This window comes from Echiichthys vipera, assembly GCF_963691815.1.
Source record: "Echiichthys vipera genome assembly, chromosome: 4".
Taxonomy (NCBI): Eukaryota; Metazoa; Chordata; class Actinopteri; order Perciformes; family Trachinidae; genus Echiichthys; species Echiichthys vipera.
Genome location: NC_139829.1, coordinates 10038277 through 10060069, shown reverse-complemented (window position 1 = coordinate 10060069; position 21793 = coordinate 10038277). Strand labels below are relative to the sequence as shown.

General features: G+C 38.5%; 2 protein-coding genes across 2 annotated transcripts; both read right to left on the bottom strand.

The window, feature by feature from the left end:
- Positions 1-1346: 1346 nt before the first annotated feature.
- On the bottom strand, positions 1347-7827 carry nipsnap1 (nipsnap homolog 1 (C. elegans); the record flags this gene model as incomplete). Its single annotated transcript, XM_083912171.1, has 10 exons — positions 1347-1411; positions 2326-2409; positions 3243-3337; positions 3472-3503; positions 4463-4603; positions 4702-4772; positions 5150-5244; positions 5654-5699; positions 6346-6473; positions 7781-7827. 10 exons carry the CDS (start codon positions 7825-7827, stop codon positions 1347-1349), a joined length of 804 nt encoding a protein of 267 aa, XP_083768297.1.
- Positions 7828-9376: 1549 nt separating this feature from the next.
- Positions 9377-21538, bottom strand: lrrc74b (leucine rich repeat containing 74B; the record flags this gene model as incomplete). The annotated part of the gene is made up of 10 exons (XM_083913127.1): positions 9377-9493; positions 9591-9686; positions 10559-10637; positions 10976-11091; positions 13195-13304; positions 14866-15072; positions 15663-15795; positions 18615-18757; positions 19372-19570; positions 21446-21538. The coding sequence occupies 10 exons, from the start codon at positions 21536-21538 to the stop codon at positions 9377-9379; spliced, it is 1293 nt and encodes a 430-aa protein (XP_083769253.1).
- Positions 21539-21793: the final 255 nt, after the last annotated feature.

Genomic DNA, 21793 nt, shown 5'->3' with positions numbered 1-21793 from the left:
AGAGCTAGGCTGCTTAAACGGCCTTGGCCCAGCTGGAGCTGCTGCGCCAGGCTACTGTGAAGTGTGACCGCCTGTGAGTGTGAGTGATCGTGACGGGGGGAGAAGCTCCACAGCTGCCGCTGCTCGTTGGAGAAAGAAACCGCAGAGAGACGGAACAGAGTTGCCAAACACAACGCTAGTCGTTTTTAACAAAGACAAAGTCGCTGGGGATCGGTAAAGTCTCCGGATCAGTTCAGAACAACAGAATGAAAAACTTGGAAAATGCTTTCTAGCGTGTATTTAGTCAATAAAATGTACACACAGCAGTACATATTTCACCACTTCTTTTTTTTTGGTGACATGTTTGCAGTATTAGAGCATTCGCCACTGAATATACTGTATATTTATGCACGTGTGTGTTCATGAGTGGCCATCAGGGATGCAGACAGGCATCTTGCATTACCACTTGACAGAGCTGTAGCTCTTCCCATTTCCAGTTTTTATACTAAGCTAAGCAGATACTGGCTGGAGTGAAAGACTGCTGTGGCTTCTCAATGATGGGACAACAATGATGAAGTTAGTTTTCATCTAACTCTTGGTAAGAAAGCACATAAGCAAATCTCCCCATTAAATGACTATCACAAGGATAGCTTCAAACCCATCAAAACAGTTCAGTTTAACTAAGTTATCTTTTACAGCAGTTATAGTAAGAAACTGTCCCCTTCAAACATCCTTTGTCTTAATTACACTGGCTCTGGGTATTACAATGAACATGTGCTTTATTTTGAAAATACAGAACAGCTCATACACATTTACAGGCAATTTTAATCAGGGAAATGATCCGTTATCTAATATAATAAGTGAGGTCTGACACAGTGTATTTCATCAAATATGCATTTCACAGTTACTGCTGTGAAGCTCAGTGTGATTCATATCCAGGCACAGAAGTGCAATCATAAAAGGCTGGGTGGAGACTATTCCTTCAAAGAAATAGTCACTTACTAAAATTCATAATAAAAACAAAAAGCAGGACACTTCCTTTTAAACAATCATGTACTTTTCGCTCTATAGTGTAACATGCATGCACGTTATGTAATGTATATAATTTGGCATTTTATTGTGGCAGCATTTTATTTCATTTTCAACATTTTTTGACCTAAACTTCTGGAAATGTGGGTACACAAACACTGCATAATTACTTTTCCTGACTGGCTGTCTGTTGTTCAAATATGTAATCAGAAAAGGTTTTTGTTTAAACACTTAAAACATAATACAGGTCATCCAGCACATAAAAAAATATACATGTTGCCCTGGCAGTAGGTGAATGAGATTCAGTCAAAGAGATGCTTCCAGTTTGAGCCATCTTCTTATTGTAAAGGCGAACTTGTGGTGGGAATCATTATTCTAGACTCCATGCTTCTGATCAAGGGCACTGAGGAAACAGTTAAACATTTACTCAAAGAAGACATTAGAAGAATTATGTGAAATGTCCATTTCAAAAGGATACAAATAAATAAAAGGGTAACTTCACAAGTTGCAACTTTACACCAGTATATGATTGAAACTGAAGCTACATTATTTCTCACAGCTTGTTACACATCAGCACATGTATTGCACAGTAGAGTTAAATAAATCATTAGAATACTGTCATCGCACTATGTTCACCATGTTTAAAATCCCAGATAACACTTTTAGGTTGTTGAAACACCTATCTAGCTATAAATGGGTGTTATAGAGCTACGGTAGAGCACAGAATAAATACTGTGAACATTACTTCGCTATCAATAAAGCCAAGCCTGTCTGGCAATGCATCATCATTTTCTGTATATATTTGAAGTCCTCCCCAATATGCTACTGTAACTCACATTGTATATAACCCTGTGCCTAACTCAGTTTGCTGCTACAATATTGTTCTTGATAAAAAAAATTTAGTTTGCTCCCTATACTTCCTCGGCATCCACCTATGGGCTCCCCTCTCCACCGTCCCTGGGGAGGACCTTCACTGATCACTTCCTATACTGTTGCTCATAGCACTTCACAGGGAGTAATAGTCCAGTAAACATTTATTATAAACTATATTCAAATAACCAAGTTTTCTGTCTGAACCGCTTCCTCTTGTGTTTCTGTGAATTATGCATGTTGCTTTCCTGCGTGGTTATCGCTCATATCTGCAATCCAATCTAGACAATTATTTTAGCACCCAAAAAAGTTAAACCACAACGTCAATTTGATGCAAATCCCTCTTGCAAAGCCTATTATTACACTACAAATACTGGCTTACATGACCTTTGGCTGAAACCTTTTTTCCCTGGGAAAATAGGTGCGGTTGTTTTGCATCTCTCCTACCTGTATAATACACATTTGCATCCCATCCTTCCTTCAGCCAGGCAGAGTTCCTGGTCTCATCCCGGGACTGCAGGCTTCCATAAGCTGAAAATACAAGTAACAAAACCATATATTACATTACATGTGAATGAATTCAAGCTACTCTCCTATAAAACATTTAGCTTCAATATTCTTAAGAAATTGATTTCAGACTTTATAACTGTAGTTTTGGCTGTACAAATATTTTTTCAGAGCACTGTGGAAGCAGAAATAATCTTATTACCTTCGTAGCTGAAGCCTAAGAAAAACAAATGTTTCCCTTTTTTAATTTGATGAGCCACAGAGGGGGTAAGCAGCTACAGTATACCGAAAGCTTATTTTGCAAAGTTATAAAAATCCCATTAAAATCAAACCATCCATCTACATCTAAACAGGTAAGGCTTATATAGTTATCTCACTATAGAAGGGATATTTAAAATGCCTATTTTGTGGGTCAAAGAACATTTATACATAGGGCTTATTATTCTGCTGCTCATGTAACTTCTGTCCACATCTATCTGTGGTAGTTTGATACCTTGTGATATTCTCCATCTAATGGAACAGAAGTTCACTGTGTTGGCTTGATTACATCACTTGAATACAGGTCAAAGATGCATATCATTAAACAACAATAACTGGCTAAGTGTAAAACTACTTTATCAGTGCCATTCAAAAAGTTGATTTTCTACATTTGTTTTCTGGCCATGTGAGTAAATGAAATGTTTTGTACATGTAGTTTAAATCACATAACATCAATACTGTCGCTGTCACTTTTAACTAGCTACTGCCTTTACAGATTCAGTGGTTATTTAGTTACCATTTCCTTTAGGAGAGGCATTAAAGTCTGCTTACGCCCCCAAACACCCAACACAATATATCTGAGGTGGTTACATACTCACCCCACAAATGATGAACAACATATAGGTCGCCAATCTGGGAGAAGAACCCACCCACTGCTTCATTATTTTCTTGTCTGTACTGGATTGCCCTCGCCCTGTTAAAAGACTTGTAATTTTCAGGAGTGTAATGATCACCTGGACACCTGTAATACTTGATGTTTGGAATGGAAAAAGTACATGCAACTGATATAATCCATATTTTAAGCAAATTAAGCTTGTTGAGCCTCACCAGTGGTTTCCCCATTCAATCATAGTTCCTGGCTGAAACGTTTTTAAAGAGGTAAAGTGTTAGCACAGTTTAAAACTGAAATACAACCTGGCTTGTTTATTTTACACAGACCAACAAACTTGGTGTGCCACATTTGGTCACATGCAGGAAGAACTTGTTGTTTCTCTCATTGGTTGCACACGGATCTTATCATATCTATGTTTTGAAGCACTTTATCAAGTATGCTAAAGAGAGAGATAGGGAGAACTGCATTACTCCTTTAAGACAACAGACAGCACAAAAGTATGCAAATGTGTAACAATTTGAGAAATTAAAAAAACGTGAAATGGCAGTGATAACCCCCAACAATGAGTGAAACAGTGATACTACAGTATATTACATAGACAAATATCTATTTGGAGCGTTACAGGAACAAGCTTCTGAATATATACAATACGGTTCCTCCCCTCAGTTGATGGGGGGGGGGGGGGGCTGCCATGTTATTCTAAATGTTTTGTTACATACAGTTTCAAATTAAATGTATTCAAACTCATTAACCTATTAGATATTAACTAATCAATATATCAAAAAGCTATGGTAAATATTCAAAGAAAGTGTAATAATCCATATTTGTGCTGCCTTACATACTTGTTAGTGATTTAAAAACAGCAGTATTAAATACTGGTTTGATAATAATGACATAGCTACTCAGAAAGATTATAAAACACAATAACACTATCAATTTGATTATGCTACTCATAAAATGTGATTTATAAAACAATAACTAGAACATAAGAAATGTTTTATGTGTACACCCGACAGGCTGAATAATTTTGATTGCAACTGTAGGTCATTTTGTGACTGAGAGCAAGTTTCACCACTGAGAGAACCGGCCGATTGACTGTGCAAAGTAAAAATATTAAAATATTGAATATTTCAAATTAAAATATATGAAGTAATATTCAAATACGAGTAAATATAGAGATTTTAATATATGTAATGTATATGAGACCTTGAGATTATAGGTGCGCATTTCATAGATGTTGGGTCCCGGTCTGGGCAAGGGTTCATTCCAGAAACTGAACTCCAGGAGGAGCTGATTTCGCCTTGAAACCAACATTTTCGCCCTCTCTTTCCGAAACTCTAAATACTCCTGAAAAGAGATACAAATATTATAAAAAAGCTTTTCCATTGCTCAAGTGTGAACTAAAATTCTGCAAAGTCAAGATAAACAAACAGGTCACAGTGAACCTGGTTATTGTTCAGCTTCTTCAGGCATTCAGTCAAGGCTGGGTAGCCTCCTCTGTATCGCCATAGATGCACTGCAAGAAACAAACCAGCAGATGTCACTATAGCACTGTGTAAGAACTGATGTCACGCACACAACCAGGAGATACAGTTACTTCATCACCACAGGAGCACTTTTAGCTGTCACTGAATGATCTTAATGTAGCGACGTAATGTATTGTAAATGATCAGAAGCAGATGGAGGGGTGTTGGCAGTGAGTGTTTTCTGTGATGCTTTGCCAAACAATTTACAGCCAAACTGCTGCCACTATATTAATGATGTCGTTCATGTGGACTTGAGACAGAAAAATGAATCCAGTCCTCTGCACAAACAGTGACTGATCAACTAGAGGTGACAATTTTCATCATCTTTTAATCATTTTTTCTGTTTACATTTTGCACTGCTGCTTACCAGCTTGGTCCTGTTCTCCGTACCAGGTATTCCAGCTTCCGACCACTTCGCATGGGTAATCCTGGTCCTGATGGAGCTTGTTTTGCACCTCAGCCCTACGGGCCGCATAAAAGAAAATACAAATTCTTCACACGCTGTTTGTCACTTCACCACAATGACCAACTAGAGGGAACTCAGGGAGCATAAAGTTCAGAATTATCCAACTCGCTGCCGTTGCACCCAAAGACATGAGTTCAATTTTTATGCCAAATTAGTCTTATGATTCAACAAGAATACTATGGTACATCTTGTAAATGTGGGATCTGGGATCTTTTTTTAACCAATCACTAAACCCCAGATGCAGTAACAATGCCTTTACAAAATAGATAGCAGAAGGGCCCGACTGAATGTCAAGTTATGCTTAAGCAGTGGTTATCCCGTGAGCCAGACTATTGTATTATTGAAAAAATAACTTGATTGGTAGAGTTAATACACGGAAGGTTTTAAAGCAGCGATCACACTCACTCTAGACAGTTGTATGCTTCCAGGCATTCTGGTTTGACATTGTGAACTGGAAAAAAAAAGAAGAGAGAAAGACTTATCAAAAATTGTTTTTTTTTTTAAAGACAAGACAATCAAATTCTTCAAAGTAATTTCACACTCCAATTCGGCAAAGACTTCTATGTAGAAAACTGATTCACTTTCAACAGGTAATAGGCTACGGCTGCTAGAGTGTTCAAATTGAAATCCCCACGATGTGATGTGAAGTATGCCAGAAAAAGATCAAAGCTCAATGACTGATAGATTTCTCTTCAAGAGACAGACACAGTTATCACCACGGACTCAAAAGAAAACCAGATAAATTGTTTTGATGTGGCCATGAAAACTTTACAACACACTATTTTAGGATAACTTGTTGCAGCCAGTATAGTACAATATGTATGATGACAAAGAACTTGTTACAGTGCAGTCCTGTGCTTGTCTCTCATGTTACTTTCAGTTATTCCATGGAGGTCACTGAGGCCAGTATGGATTGAATTTGATAAACATCAGTTATTTAACTGTTTTCTACAGAGACAAATGGATCACGGACTTCTAGAGAATCTATTTCATTATATTATGTAACTGTATCACATTCACTTGTGTTGCCCTCTGCAAGTCCACAACTAAAGAAGATAAACTGTCACTTCAAAGTAAGAAAAAGATCTTATCCCTACATTGAATTTTATACAGGTTGCTGGTCTCTTTCTTTGACAGCAGGTTGGAGTGGGCATCTTTCCTGGCATCGACTTTGTGCACAAACAAGGAACGGAACCAGCCTTTGTCACCGCTCTCTGTAAACCTCCTACACAGAAACAAGATGAAAGAAAGTTTCACAAAGGCTCAGAGCAACAACAGAAATCAGAGAAGTTGTTCATATTTAAAACAGACAAACTTAAAAGGAACGTGGAGATATGCATGACATATGAGCTAAAAGATAGTCACGCTAATATCCTTTGATATGAAAAACATGCATACTGTATGAGTGAGTGGGTGAATGCCATAGCTCGTGTCTTCAGCATAAAACTTCTTTTCACCCACTCTGGACTGGATAAAAGAGGGAATATCATTCACTTTAGGAGCTATTGTTACAATCTAAGAGGCTCGAATTTGTATTTGAACATTAATAACTGTCTCTCAAAGTCACAGAACAGAGAACTAATACTTGAATCCATTGTGTCTTCAAGCCTGTCCTAAAGAAACTGAACTGGTAAGGACAATAGTAGTGACATTGAAGTAAAATTACAACCAGTATACGTCTACATCAAGGTATAACTTAATTATTTATGGCTCCCACACTCAGCTGGACATCAAATCCAAGGACATTTTAATAATGAATGAGAATGAGAATTTTGAAACCATTTTAAAGCTGCATCAATGTCAACATTAACTTCAATTTCAGAATTTTTCACAGGGTACAGAGTTTTGAATGAAAGACTATAGTTGGTATATGCCCACTTATGGATTAAGGAGCTATAGTGGGCATATGTTTACTTAACTTGGCACAAGGTCCTCTGTTAATGCACAAACACTTTCTAAGGAATTTTTTAGGCTATTATTCTAAAATGCACACACTTTCAAGGTCAGTAAGAATTCTCTTTTTAATAACCTTAAGGGCCAATTGCTTTAATTGGGAACTATAATCAGAATTTCCCATGGCTCCCCCTCAAACTTAAAACAAAACTACTATTCAAAGCCAGAAAGTGGATTTTTGAACACAGCCAGCCACAGAGGAAACGCATGCAGACAGTGTGGAGGCACAGATAAGTTGTTAACCAGTGGTGGTTACAGTTAGTGCAGCTTTACAGGACAAAGTTCAGCGGTCCACCAAATGATTGAAGCGCATGACACTGCCTGGTTATTTTATTAATAATGACCATGATGTCTTAAGTTACATAAAATGTATTGAGCATAATGTAACACACGCACACATTGATTTACCTTTGCATTTAGCCAATAAAGTGTGTTACAGTTGAGTGAAGACAAATATAAAGTTACTTAGACGTGTTAGGCCTCAAAATATTACCGCTAGCATCTCTTAATGAATACTTATGAACTATAACGGCACATAAAAGTCTTTACCTGGTCGCGCGGTGCATACTCACAGAATACCTTGACAACATTTGTCCTTTGGACCACACAGAAGTAGTCGTCGCCATGTTGACCTGTACAGTGTAAAGTTATTTGGACGCGCAACAGTTAAACACACTGGTCTGGTTAATGTTTAGCCGCCTATCAAAGAGGTGGTTCTGCCTTTGGCCCCTATCAGCGATGTTATGACGGCTAATCCCGTGGTGAAAACCCGCCGGAGATTTAAAAACACGCGTGACTTGTGACGCAGCACGCAGCGATCAATGCGCACAATCGATCAGACCTGATCAGTTGAGTGAGTAAACCTTTCAATGATAATGAGGAACTTTAAAACATTGTTGCTGAAAAAACGTAATCGCATCCTTGAAATCAGTAATGGTCTTATTAATCAAGTGCAGATTGTATGGGCTAGATAGATTACTTCATGCTGAGGTGGTCTGTGTCATAGTGGCGTATATGTGTTACATGTATGTCTCCTTATGACAGATTACAACCAAACAACAACAATAACCAACCAAGGACTCAAATAATACATTTAGCATTTAATATTGGACATCCCAAATAGAAAAGTAAGGAGGTAAGGTGACAACAAAATGTAACCTACATTATAATAAGTCAATTAGGCTACCCAGTATGAGGGATGACAGCTTTCAGACTGAATATGATCGAAATTATAACTAACTATAGTTTTGCAATTGGTCCATTTGCTCCTATTTTTTAAAACTATTTCTGCAAATTAAAGAGCCATTACAGAAAGTTAGTGGAGCAAAAAGTAAATTTTACACGGAAAATCCTTCCCTTTAGCCAAGTAGAGCCAGTTGTACAAACTATATAACTCAAGTAAAGTGCATTGCACTTACACAGTAACAGTACTGACAAAAATGTGTAGCTACTTTCCATTCATTATGCCAACACTTATGCAATGGAAGATTTTATAGCCTACAAATACATATAACCTATAGCCTAATATTACTCAAAATGTTTGCTGTGGTGATTTAAAGTAATGTGAAATGACTGGGTTCAGTCACGGCAGATCATTTTTGGGGGTGTGTGGGAGGGATATGTCTCCAAATGACAGCCTACTGTACGGGGTCTAACATTGCGTTGTCCTGCAGCAGTAAACAGGTCTCTTATCTAACAGTGGATCATTCTTTCAAAGCTGGTTCTCTATTAGACTAGTCATGCAGTACTTAAATCCTTTTTGTGCAACCCACTTTCACTTCTTTTCATACACAATGCGATGCTCTTTGATCCTTTCCATCATTCTACCCACTGACATTATATAACATCAAATCAGATCAGACCCAAAAAGAATCATACTCAATACCTGTATTGTATGCCTGTGTTCAATGGCTTTAACAAAACTATATTTCAAGCATGCATATGTGCAGTGTTTCTTTCGGAAAAAGAACAAATTATCTCTGATTAAGTTTATTTTATATTGATTTAGTATATAACAAGTTATATTTGATATGAATACATTTAATTCAGAGGATTATGCTCTCATAACTCTCATCCATCCTTTGGTTCATCTGTCGATAAAATCGTCCACAGGGCTTTGACAAGACTCCTTCCATCTCTTCTGGCATAAAAGTAAAGCAATTACAGTAACACTTTTCAAGCTTTTGCTTTCCTGAATGTGCCAATTCTGCCCCCGTGATTTACTGCAAGCGCGGGCAATATTTCTTTCACTGCCGTATACAAGTCTTCAAAATCCTGGTTCACTGTGATGTCCTAAAGAGAGTGATGCAGAGAAGCGAGTGAATACGTTTTAAAGGGAGAAGAGTCTCTGAAAGTGTCATTGAGGTGGAATATGTGTGAGTTAGCCTACCGCAAAGTCTAATGCCTCCATGGCTGAATGTGGGTTTTCCTGTACAGACTTGAGGATCCCATAGCACCCAGCATTCTGGATGGGGTTCCTACCCATCTGGCCAAAGACAAACAACAGGCAACATTAGAAGTTCAAGAACGATTGATGGTCTTTAGTGTGTGTGTGTGTGCGTGTGTGTGTGTATGTGCGTGTGTGTGCGTGTGTGTGTGTGTGTGTGTGTGTGTGTGTGTGTGTGTGTGTGTGTGTGTGTGTGTGTGTGTGCGTGCGTGCGTGCGTGTGTGTGTGTGTGTGCTTGTGTGTGTGTTTGTTTATTTTTACAGTCATTTTTTCTTGGGCAATTCAAGTCAAATCAAGTCACAGGTTTTCTGCACTTCTGTGTTGCTTCTTTTTTCAGCCTCGGAGATTGCCACTTGGTATTTTCCCATTATGTCAAACGGTTCCTTTAAGAACTGACCAGTGGCTAAAGATAAAACCCTAACCCTCCTGTGCTACTTTTTGCACAACCAAACATTAGTGTGATTTAATGTGTACTGTCCACATTAAATAAAACAAACAGAATAAAGTTGACAAGATGCAGATAAAAAGAAAAAAAAAACACAGAGCACAGCAGTTTTGGTAATTAGCTGCTAATGATGCAGATGCATTGTGATCGAAACTTTAACTAACTGAACACATTTTTATATCTTCAGCTGCCTACATTTAGCGAATCATAGTGAGTTTACAACAACTCAATTTCCAATTCAGAATGGCACATGTATGCATTATTAAACAAATCAATTTTAGTGCAAGTCTTTATTATAACTCCTTTTCAATCACTAACTTGTTTCAAGCAGTTAACATGAGTCCCTGAGAACTCTGCTTGTGCACTGACATTAAAACTAAGCACAGTGATCCATTTGTTTATCCCATTTTATCCACTGATGCCTCCCATTGACTTTGAAACTAGAACCAATCTTTAAACAACTTACATTCAGGGATTTGATGGTCTTGTTTACTTTGAGGCCCATAGCTAGGTGGATAGCTCCTTCGGGGGGTATTCTGTTGTTACTGTGGAGAGAGACAGATGGAGAGAACCAATAAAAGTCTCTTGGAGTGTGAGGGAAACAATCATAAAGTGTTACTTTGTAATGGCATTATTCATCCATGAAGCACAAATGTCTGGAAATCTGCGAGGCAGGCTTTGTTTTGCATGAGAAGTGAAAAGAGAGGCAGAAGAAACTGAATAACCTGAACTTAGTGTATGGTAGCAGTCTAGCTTTAGGTAAAAAGTTAACCTCCGTTTAAGATTTATTAGTAAAAATACAAAACTGAACTCTGCGACCTCTGCCCCTTTTAACTCTGTTACAGTGAAATAATCAGATTACCGGGATAACAAAGGCTTGTACCTCACATTCACCTCCTCCAAAACGGTGTTCTCTCTCAGAGCCTGTCCTAAAGCAATGGCTCCTTCTTTACCAAAGCCATTAAATGACAAATCCACTGATCTGAGGAAAATGTTTCCCTAAAAAAGAGAATAGAATGTGTCTTTAACATGATTAACTGAGGACCAAAGGAAGACCATTTAAAGTGAGAGAGCAGCAGACACAATTAGCCTACAGATAATACTGATCAGAGTCCCCTTGACCATCTTGTTTATTCAGATGGCAATGATGAAATGCTTTTGCACTGTCTGTCCTGCTGTAAGATGGTTAATAAATAAACATAACTGAATCATATTAACCTAAAAAAACAGTGTCAACACAACAGCAAAGAGAAAGGTGCGGTACAATACAAATAAAAGATATCCAACCAATTCTATATTTAATACATGAGTCGATATGTTATAACATAAAACCCTAGATATGCACAAATGTGAATTCATAGCCGACATGAATTAGTCAAAATCAAGCAGGCTTAAAAGACCACATGTTCTCCTGACCCAGACACACTTACCCTGTGCAATGCAAGAACAATTTAAACCAGCACAATGGGTATTTAGGACCCACTTTGACTCCACCAATTCAATAGTTATAATTAGGACCAGCTGCTCAGCCAGCTCTTTAGGGTCCTAAAATGTCCAATAAAGCTACTCAATTTAATACTCACAGGTAAACATTCCACATAAACTGGTGAATATAAAAGTGAGTCCTTTACCATACAACTCTTGAACCTGCATGGCACAAAATTAGCAGAGCTCCCTCTAGTGGAATAACCATGGATATCAATTCAATTCAATACATTTTTAGTTATAGTACCAAATGATAACAAAGGTTATCTCAAGACACTTTACATATAGAGTAGGTCTAGACCACACTTTATGACTTATTTATGATTTACAGAGACTCAACAATTCCCCCATGAGCAGCAGCAATCTATAATAATAATAATAATAATAATAATAATAATAATAATAATGATATCTATATAATGTATGTATCCACAAATATGTTGGACAGCCATCTGTCTTGGCCGGATGGTGGAAGAAGAATTATTACAAAAATATTTGGGTACCGCGTTATTGACTATTCTATAAACAATACCTGCGCCCAGGACACTCTTTGAAAGGAGATGTTTAATATCAATTAGGTTTTTCCTGGTTAAATAAATTCAAAATATTTACAAACTTTAATCCCACCTCCACTCTGAGTAATTTGGGCTAGTAAAATGATCAGGGAGAAGATGTATTTGGGCCTGAAGTGTAAAAGTCAACCTTATTAGTTTGTTTTGAGAGGTCTGTAACTTCTTTTTAAGGATCTTAGGGATGTCACCAAGAAGTGCAGTAATGAAAATGGTATTGGACAAGTGCCACTGTCAATATTCATGAGCATTTCATTTCTATCAATCAAAGTGGATATCCTAGCAAAAAAAAAAACGTTTGAGAGAACTTTCAGCGACATACTCTCTCAGGATATGTCTTAATATACACATATATAAGCATGGAACTGATTCGTTTGCTGTAACTTCAAAGTCACCTACTGCCACTCTAAACCCAGGAGACTTATTGAGCTTTGCATTTGACCCAAAGAGTATCGACTCTGTTACTGCAATAGTGAAATTCAAATTTTTTGGCAACAGTTTGGGTAAAGCCCTTTCCTGTTTCAACATGGTAATGACTTCTTGCATAAAGGCAGGTCCATAAAGAAATGTTTTTCTCAGTTGGGTGTAAAAGGATTTGAGTGGTCTTCACACATTCCTGATTCATCCAACCTTTGGGATGAATTGGACTTAAAGGCCTTCCTGCCTAACATCAGCGTCCAACCCCTGTGATGATTTTGTTCCTGAACGGGAACAAATCCCTGCAGCCAGCTTCCAAAGCTTGTGGAAAGCCTATTGCCCATATTTTTAGTATGATATATTAACAGTCATGCTGGATGTAATGCTCTGGTGTTCACATGCTTCTTACCATGCACTATATAACTGATACATAATGCACAAATTCAGTTTTAAAAAGTGCTATTCAATTTGACATAAGAAATTCTCTAAATTTGACTTGTATTAATCATAGGATATGAGGTAAATGAACTGTCCTGGTCTAAGCCTGTACTGTATTACCTGTAGACTGTCCTCCTTTCCCTTGCATGAGTTCAAAAACTAATATATTGTTCAAACTTTCCAGGTGAATTACCCCAAGGCCATTTGCCAACATCACAGCTCCTCTTCCTCGAATGCAGTTCCAGGCTAGACTTATTGATCTCAACCCTGTGTTCTCTGACAGAGAGTCTCCCAAGTTTTGTCCTAAGGAAAAAATAAGAACAAATAATGGCAGTGTGACAAAATAAAAAGTTGAATATGTTGAATATTGATCAAATCGAACGTAGGCATTATTATCTGTCAGTTTGTGATCGTTTCACAAATAGTGGAAATCTGATTTTGTAAAATTGTTACCATCTCAGATGAGAGGTATTTTTAGTAGTTAGAAAGCATAATCAAAAGTAATTATTAGAATCGCATATCCACTTCTCTGGGAGAAACGTATCTCATCTCCAGCAGATCCCACTGAGATGATGCGACTGTGTGTTTCATGGCCTAAAAGCACCAGTGAGGACTGTAGAGACAGAGATCCCAAAGAGCGAGATCGCCATCATTATCTAACCCACTTTATCACAAGGATAGGAATGTGCAGCGCACTGTGGTTAATAACCATAGAAAAATATGCTCTACTGTGCTTGATCAAAAAAAGCAATAAAACCATAGCATGAATGTCAAAGTGTATGATTGGTACACTTCCTTTCTGCTGTACGGGAGAGTGCACTCAAAATCCATGAGGATGTCCTTTGATATTTCAGCAGTGGAGACAATAAAATTGAATATTCGGGGGTGAATCATCACTACCGCACACATGGTAGTAAGACATGGTGGTGTCCCCTTACCCACAGACAGATTTGTTTTCAATTACCTACATAAGATGCTTATTTCATCATGGTTTGCCATTCTTCCATAAGGAGCCTGTCACAAAGCTCATCCACATGATAATTGAAAGAGCTTTTAATGAAGGCGAAATGTCCTTGACCTTTGAATGCCACAGGCTGCGGCTGCTGCTGCCTGCTGTCTCGTGATGCTAAGAGATAAGGCTACACCATTACGGCAAACTGTTACTCGTTTTATGAGAATGTTTTTTAAAAATCTTATAATAGTAGCTACCATGCATATTAAATTATTCTGCATTCATCATAATACTTGCTCAACTTATAGCATCACTTATCATTTAATGAAGCAGAAAAGAGAACTTTGCATTTACAAAGCTGCCTTCAACAACTTCTTGTAGTTTTATTCATGTGCGAACCACAGAACATATAAGTAATGCATACCTTTACAGTTTTACAATGCATTCATGCAGCAGAACGTTCTGAAGTTTAAACTTCTGCTGATTGTGAGCCAGGTCTGAGATAAACAACAATCACATATGAGTGGAATATTTAATTTCCACATGATTTGTTCAGCAGTCCACTTACTTCTGGCCGTGTTGTTGTTTGTTGCTTGACATGCCCCAGTGTGAAAGGCAAATTGTTTAAAGAGCGATAATGCGCTCTGTCCATAGAAACAGGACTTTACATCACCCATTCCTTACACTACTTTCATGTCATTTGATACCTATTGATGCCAAATCATTTTTGGATTCGGAAGTTCAGTTATCTGACACTGCTATAAGTATCAATAAGTATCTCCTGTGTAAATCTACAATAAAAATTATTACTCATTAAAAAAGGAAGCCATGGCTACTGTTTCATTTTTTGAAATGCTAAGGCCTGACAGAAAATAAGCAACCTTTACTATGTATATCTAATTGCTGTGCTACCTGCACGCTCTCCCAGAGTGTTGTGGCTGAGGTCGAGGTGCTGTAGCTTGGAGTTGGCGATCAGTGCTGGGCTGAGGTGTTCAGCTGCACGGTCTGTGAAATGGTTTCCTGACAGAATGAGGCTCTTCAGGGTGCTGTTCTCTTTAAGCATACCAGCCATGGCTTTGGCCCCATAATCCCCAAGATTGTTGTCGGATAGGTCCACCTCTGTGATTGACACACAATTAAACAGGGCATCAAAAGTAAAACATGTTGCAGGAGAAGCTGATGTTTTCCATGTGTTGCTCAATGTTCTCCTGATCATCCTTTTGCTCAATGTGCTCAACAAAGTAACTCCTGGGGACGTTTGTTGTAATGGCATTAACATTAACTCATCTCGATCCTTTCAAAGTTTTTAGTTTGTTGTGTATTAATTCATTTGAAATCAGAAAAAATAGATTTCCTTTAAAATTCGGTGTTGGCTAATGTCTGCTGCAGACAGCATCAGAAAAATATGTTGGCAACTAATCTGTTGGATAAGCCCGGAAAGTTAAAGAGTGGTGCATGTAGTGGATGTTTAAATTAACACCACCCCAAAGAGCCTGCCTACATGTCTCAAAGGAGTCTCTCCATAGGTTCCTGAACTACACATAGCTCTGACAAATATTAAACATGGACCGCAGACATTTGGTGTATAATTGGGGTGAGAGTGGCATATGAGTAGGAGTGAAGGTGGCACTTTAGCTAGAAAGAGGTGAAACAGAGTGAGGGAAAAGCAAGAGAATATGTGTGCATGCTTGAGTGCCCAGTAAAACCACCTGAAATGTAACAATTTTCCTTTAACATCTTGGCTACAGCAGCTCCGCCCATTCCTTCCATCCAATTATCTTGCAGGTTCAGCCTCAGTATTGAAGTGTTGGTTACCAGGGGAACTGCCAGCGCTTTGGTGCCCTGCAAACACACAACCAAAGTGAAATGTGTTTGTTCACTGTCTATTTTTTTATCTGTATTCCAGTTAAAAGAGTAGATGTACTGATGCAGGTGGGCAGAGGGAGAGAGAGAGAGAATATTAAACCTGTGTGAGACAAATGAAGCCGAAAGGAGCTGTGTGGAGGCGTGGGTCAGACATGAAGCTTGCAGAACATGAAAATTATCATTTCAAGTACAGCTAATGAGAAAGTTGGCTACATGCAGCCTTATGTTAACTTGATCAAAAGCAGAGCAGAAACAGCCCCGTTAGTGTGTTTGAATGCATGCAGCGTATCTTTCTTTAAGATTTGAGAAGCCCATCAATCAGCAAGACATTAAACAAATAACTTTCGGCAGCTGCAGTCTGTTACATTACTTCTCTTCTCTGTGACTGGCAGGTGAAGACTTATTTAAAATCCAAACTAATCTGTCTGAATGTAAATGGTTTGTTAAGGCATGGTTTTACTTTTTCAACTTTCATTTGCAGCGTTATGGACCAGCGGAAGCCTGTTAAAATGTCAAACTGTGTTGTTAAGAGCTCCAGGCAATGCAGTTTCACTTTTGTACAGGATGTACTCTTCGCTCAGTTAGATAAGTATGACCACAGAGCAGTTTTACAGTGATACATTAAAAATATATCTGATTATGATTGACCTGGGGGCTAAAATAAGGCATATAGGGTATATAGGTGTAAAATGACTTGTTGTACATCTTCATTTTTGTTTTCTTTAGGTTTTTCTTGAAAAAAGTAAATAAAGCATAGTTTTTGTTCACCAGTGCTTAATAAGATCCATTAGTTGAATACAACATGTAGTAATGGATTTCCTGTTTGGTCTAAACCTGCCAAAAGCATATTTGATTATGTCTTTGTAGATATGTTTATGTCTCTGTGTATTTATGGGTCATATAAGAGCTAAAACATGTAGACACAATATTGACATTTTGTCTAAAGCTCATAAGAACCAAATGTTAGAGGAATATTTGCATGAATCACAAGGCGAAAAGTGTAAGCTGTCATTCAGGATCAAAAATAAGAACCTTTTCCCAGAAGTAAATTACAATTTAGATCCCAATAATGAGCTCTCCCTGAGTCAATGCCAGCAGCCTTTTGTCTCTTCAAAGGGGTGAAAGACTCTCCATTTGAATGCGTACTGGTATGATCTATATAATGGGCCATATTTATGCAATTTTATATGTAAAGTGTATGTACATGCATGATTTATTTCCTGGAAAAAAAGACTAAATGACTTAAGCTCAGCTGCATTAAATGTAACACAGTTCTCTCCAGACATTGTTGTGATAAGTGCAGTCCCTCTGGAGGGGAATGTGACTTTGAATTAATGAGTCATTCACTGAACAAAGTTCTGGGCTGATCTGAAATAGTGTTAGACACAAATAAGTTGAAATCTTTGTAGTTTTTCAAGAAGGCAGGTTTAATTCAAAAACCTTCCTCCAGGTGAAACAGTTGCTTATTTACTGTACACATCCAACATTACCATACATTTGGAATCATGTTTCTGGCATTCTCTCTCTTTTAGCTCTGTTTTTGGTCTCCTGAGGGAAAATATCCATCCCTCCACTATGTTCACCAGGTAATGACTAACTTTGCCTTTTCTTCAGTTTAGTGCTGACCAAGTAAGTGTACAGTGAGATTTAAGAGCTTTTACATAAAACAGTGGCTTGCTGCAACTGAAAGTGATGCTATAAGAGCAGCAAGAGTGAACCAAAACAGTAAAGTTGCCGGACAGCTTAAGAATAAGTTGGAACTCACTATAAATCTGCGTAAAACTATAAGAGAACGTTTAGATATGGGTCCGTAGGGTTCATCATCATGAGTGACCTCTGTCAAATTGTTTTCACATTTTTATTTGATACATTGTTGTTATAAAAAAAAAAGATTGTAGCTGCTTTGAAGAAAGATAACTTTAAGATGGTGTATCTCACTTAATATGTTAAGAGAATAACTTGCATATAATAACCACATTAGAAGTGAACTTGCTAAAGTTTTGACAACATTTTGAATAAATAACTGCTTTTGTAAATGAAGGGTCGGATTGGTTAATGGCAGTATGTATTACACCAGATGAACTTGACCAACTGAATCCCAACATAACAGGTCAAAGGGAGGACAAAGGAACACTCTGCCATTGTGTATGGAAATATCTAAGAATTCTAAAATTTTATCAATCCAGTTAGTTGTGGAACCTAAGTTTGTTGGCGTCAAAAAAAAATCAGGGGATGGGGGTTGATTTAATTTATTAATTTGTTTATTTGTAATTATTTTAGTATCACTCGTTCATATATGTGTGTGTGTGTGTGTGTGTGTGTGTGTGTGTGTGTGTTTACATAATTTTTCTGTATGTTAAAAATCTGTGAAGAAGACAACAAGGACTAGCCAATCAGAGGCAGAGTAGGGTGGGTCTTAACAGAATGCGGATGAGGCAAAACTATAGCGTCAATAACAGGCCCACGCACCCGTCCAAGTGCCAACGGCTGTGAAAGAGGTCATTTGGCATGCAGATGAGATGGCTGCGGACAGTTGCTACCATCACTGAATGAATGGACCTGCCATAGATGGCAGTTCGGTGCCTGCAAAGCGGACTCGAGCGCTGCTATATTTTTACCCCTCATCTGGGTTCCAAATTATAAAAATAAGAGAATAAAATAATAATAAAATATAAATTTGGGCTAAAAAATATCTCCCCCAGAAGTCAGACTACCCTCCCTTAAGCAAAAAGAAAAAATACATAACCCTGCCCCCGTTCTTACCATCTAATTATTTTCCCTTATGATTAAAGTACCTGAGGCCCCAGACCACGATGCATCATGGACAGCTCGCTTTTTTGCACTTGCCGCAGGAAGTAAGAGGCTGGTACCACCTGTAAGGCTTCACACGCCTCCATGTAGCACGTCTGCCCGGTCGGATCATACACCTCCTCCTTATCTGCAACATGAATAGAGACACTAGCAGTCTGAATTGTTCGCTATCAATACCTCTTTGTAAAAGGAGATGTGGCACTTTCCCCCGGAGGAGGACCTTTTGAGTGTGATATTGAAAACTCCCTCGTGGCTGATTTCGCTCTGTCAGAGGAGCCCATTCATAACAGATGGTTATCACTTCTGATGAAAAGGAAGCCCGACACAAAGACTGAGATGAAATCATTTAGATGCAGAACAGAGCTTCAACTGCGTGGGCAGGCGTGTGTAGGAGTTACTGTTTTCTTTTGTGTTTTTTTCTTTCCTGAAATCATTTAGAGATTGAGAAGATGGAGAGGCAGAAGGGAAGAGATTAACAATTGGGGTAACAGGAGGGCCTTGCTTTATCAATGCAAGTTATGATCAAGATCAAATCAGGTCTTGCTATCAAATTACTTTGTACTGCTGCAGCCTGCTATGAAATATTATTTCAAACAGAAAATACCCGGATGAAGTGGTTCATTTCAAACATAAGACTCACATCATCAAGCAATTTCCCCACGTCTTTTGATAAAAGGAAACATCACACCCTTGATCATAAAACTGAATAACTGTCCCACCCTATTTATCTCTAGTCTTTACCTCCAAGCTCCAAATCTGTATCATAGTCCTCATCAGAGATCACCCACTCTTCTCCTCCCAGCTGCTCCTCTTCATTCGCTTCCTCCTTCTCCGTTTCCTCCTCACCCTCTCTTTCACCTACTTCTAGCACATTCCCATCAGGACTTGAGTGTTGGTCCTTTGGCCCACGCACGTCGACCTCTGTCTGGCTCACTCTCTGCTGGATGGAGAATGAGACAGTAAGACATTGTGACTCCTCAAAGCTAGCTGTTGTTGGCAGCCTGGGTGAGGAGATTTGATGGATTTACTGTCAGGAGATTACAACTGATTCTTTGGACAACTGAGTCCATCAATGTGGATGGATCATTTTAACATGTCTCTGCTTGAATCCCTGAGTCCCCCCCAGCCTTTGAAACTATACTTCCCATCCCTCCTACTCCTTTCTTCCCAACTCCCTTTAACCTCTTTAGCCAGAGGCTGTTCCAGCTGTCTTTTTATTTTCAGGCCCATTCAGTAATACCATATATTGTTATTTTCAGGACTATAGAGGCTACTAAGAAATATCATTATTTTGGCATGTGAGTGGCACTGCACATGTTCGCACACTGTTTGAAAAGTTTTGCATTTAAAAATGTACTGCATTCATAATGTATTTCTGAGACAATGTGCAGCCCTGTGATTAGACTACATAAAAGTGTAATTGAGACAGACTTTCAGGGTGACACTGAGTCTGACTCTTTTAAATAAGTTTTTGCACGTTCACAGGTCAAAAGAGCAATCTATAAAAAGAAAAAGCAGCTTTAGCTTGCATTTATGACCCTGTATTTCTTTGCCCTGGGCAAGGTAAGTACTTAGACGTGTTTAGAAATGATGTTATAGAACCTCTATGTCTAAAGCTTAAAGGCCACCCTATTAAGACATTTATACATGTAGTCCAATGATTTTTTTTCCTGCAAAAAATAAAATATAATTTCTACATTCAAATTCTTAAAAAGACACCTACGACTTCTATCTCATTAAAATCTCCAGAATCTATGAATATGCAAATGTGGTTCATTTCTTAAGGCTTTCCTGCTTGACTCTTAGCTGAATCCAAACCTAAGATTCTGCACACTCTATTGAGTTGACTGATTCATCTGGCGTTGTGACATGAAACTGCAGTTTCTTGGTCAAAACTACAGATGAGCAAATGAGCGCCATGGGGGGACTGACAATTTGCCAATCATTGCCATGAGTGGGATTTAAGCCATTGACAAGGTGTGTGATTACACAGACAATACTCACTGTCCAATCACAATGAAATTAATTAGCCTAAATGTGCTTACGCCATAGGCTCTGCTCCATCTTTGCCTACTCCATTGCTTTTGCAGCTGTAAAACTTTACATGAATTTATTTCCCAATCAGAACCTGATCAATTCGGTCAGATGATATTTTCAAAACTCTGGAAGAGCCACATGATTAAAATATTTGACAACTATTCAAGTTGGCATAGTGCTAAGGGAAAATGAAATCCCCTCCCCCACAGAAATCAATTAGAATGTCAGATTGAAACGGAGTGTAGATAACTGACATTTCTGTCTGATGTCAGACAAGCTGGACAGATGATTTCTCCTACTTCCCTGAACGCTCATTCTCAGTGTAGTTCCACTGGTGGCTTGAAGTTTCTAAATCACACTTGTGCAAGTTGCAATTTGGACCCGGATTCCCTTTCAAACTAGCTGTGATGTCACAAATCATGCTCGTAGGCCCAACCCTTAAAATCAGATTTTCACTGTGCACAGAGAAGCTTTCCACAGATCAATGTATTAACAGCCCTCTCAACTCTGCACAGAGAGCATTCTGCACAGTGAAGCTTCAACATCCAACTGTAAGAACAAGATGTAAAAAGAAATAATGAGTGGAGGGGGACTTTAATATACTCTTGCAGGTCAATTACATGCTTTGAATTACTCTTACCAAGGCCTTCTTCTATGTCTTATTCAATCTCAGACGTCATAAAAAACTCCCTAACAGGCCTACTCCACTTGCCTACCTGGTGTTCCCACTTCCTTTGCTCACGTATTTCCAGACCTGGTCAGATGGTCAGCTTCCTACCTCTCCCAGCTGCAGCTTCTCACTTTCTGCGTCATCGTCTTCCTGCACAGAAGGCAGCAGCATCTCCTTGGCCAACTTCATCCCATGAACCATGACTCTGCCGCTGAGTAATAGTGATATTGATGCTGATAGAAATAGATTTTGCCACCTTTAACAAATATTTTTTTTTCTTGTTTGTTTTTAGCCCCAATGTGGTGTTAAAATATTTGTGCTGTGAACGGAATCACTGCAGTGCATTTGGCCAGCAGGTATGTTTTCATGCAACCTATCTTGCTCAACAGGAGGGTCAAACTCTTTGAGCTAATTAGAAAGGCCACTGCTTCTCTCCCTGAGCCAGTCACCAATCAG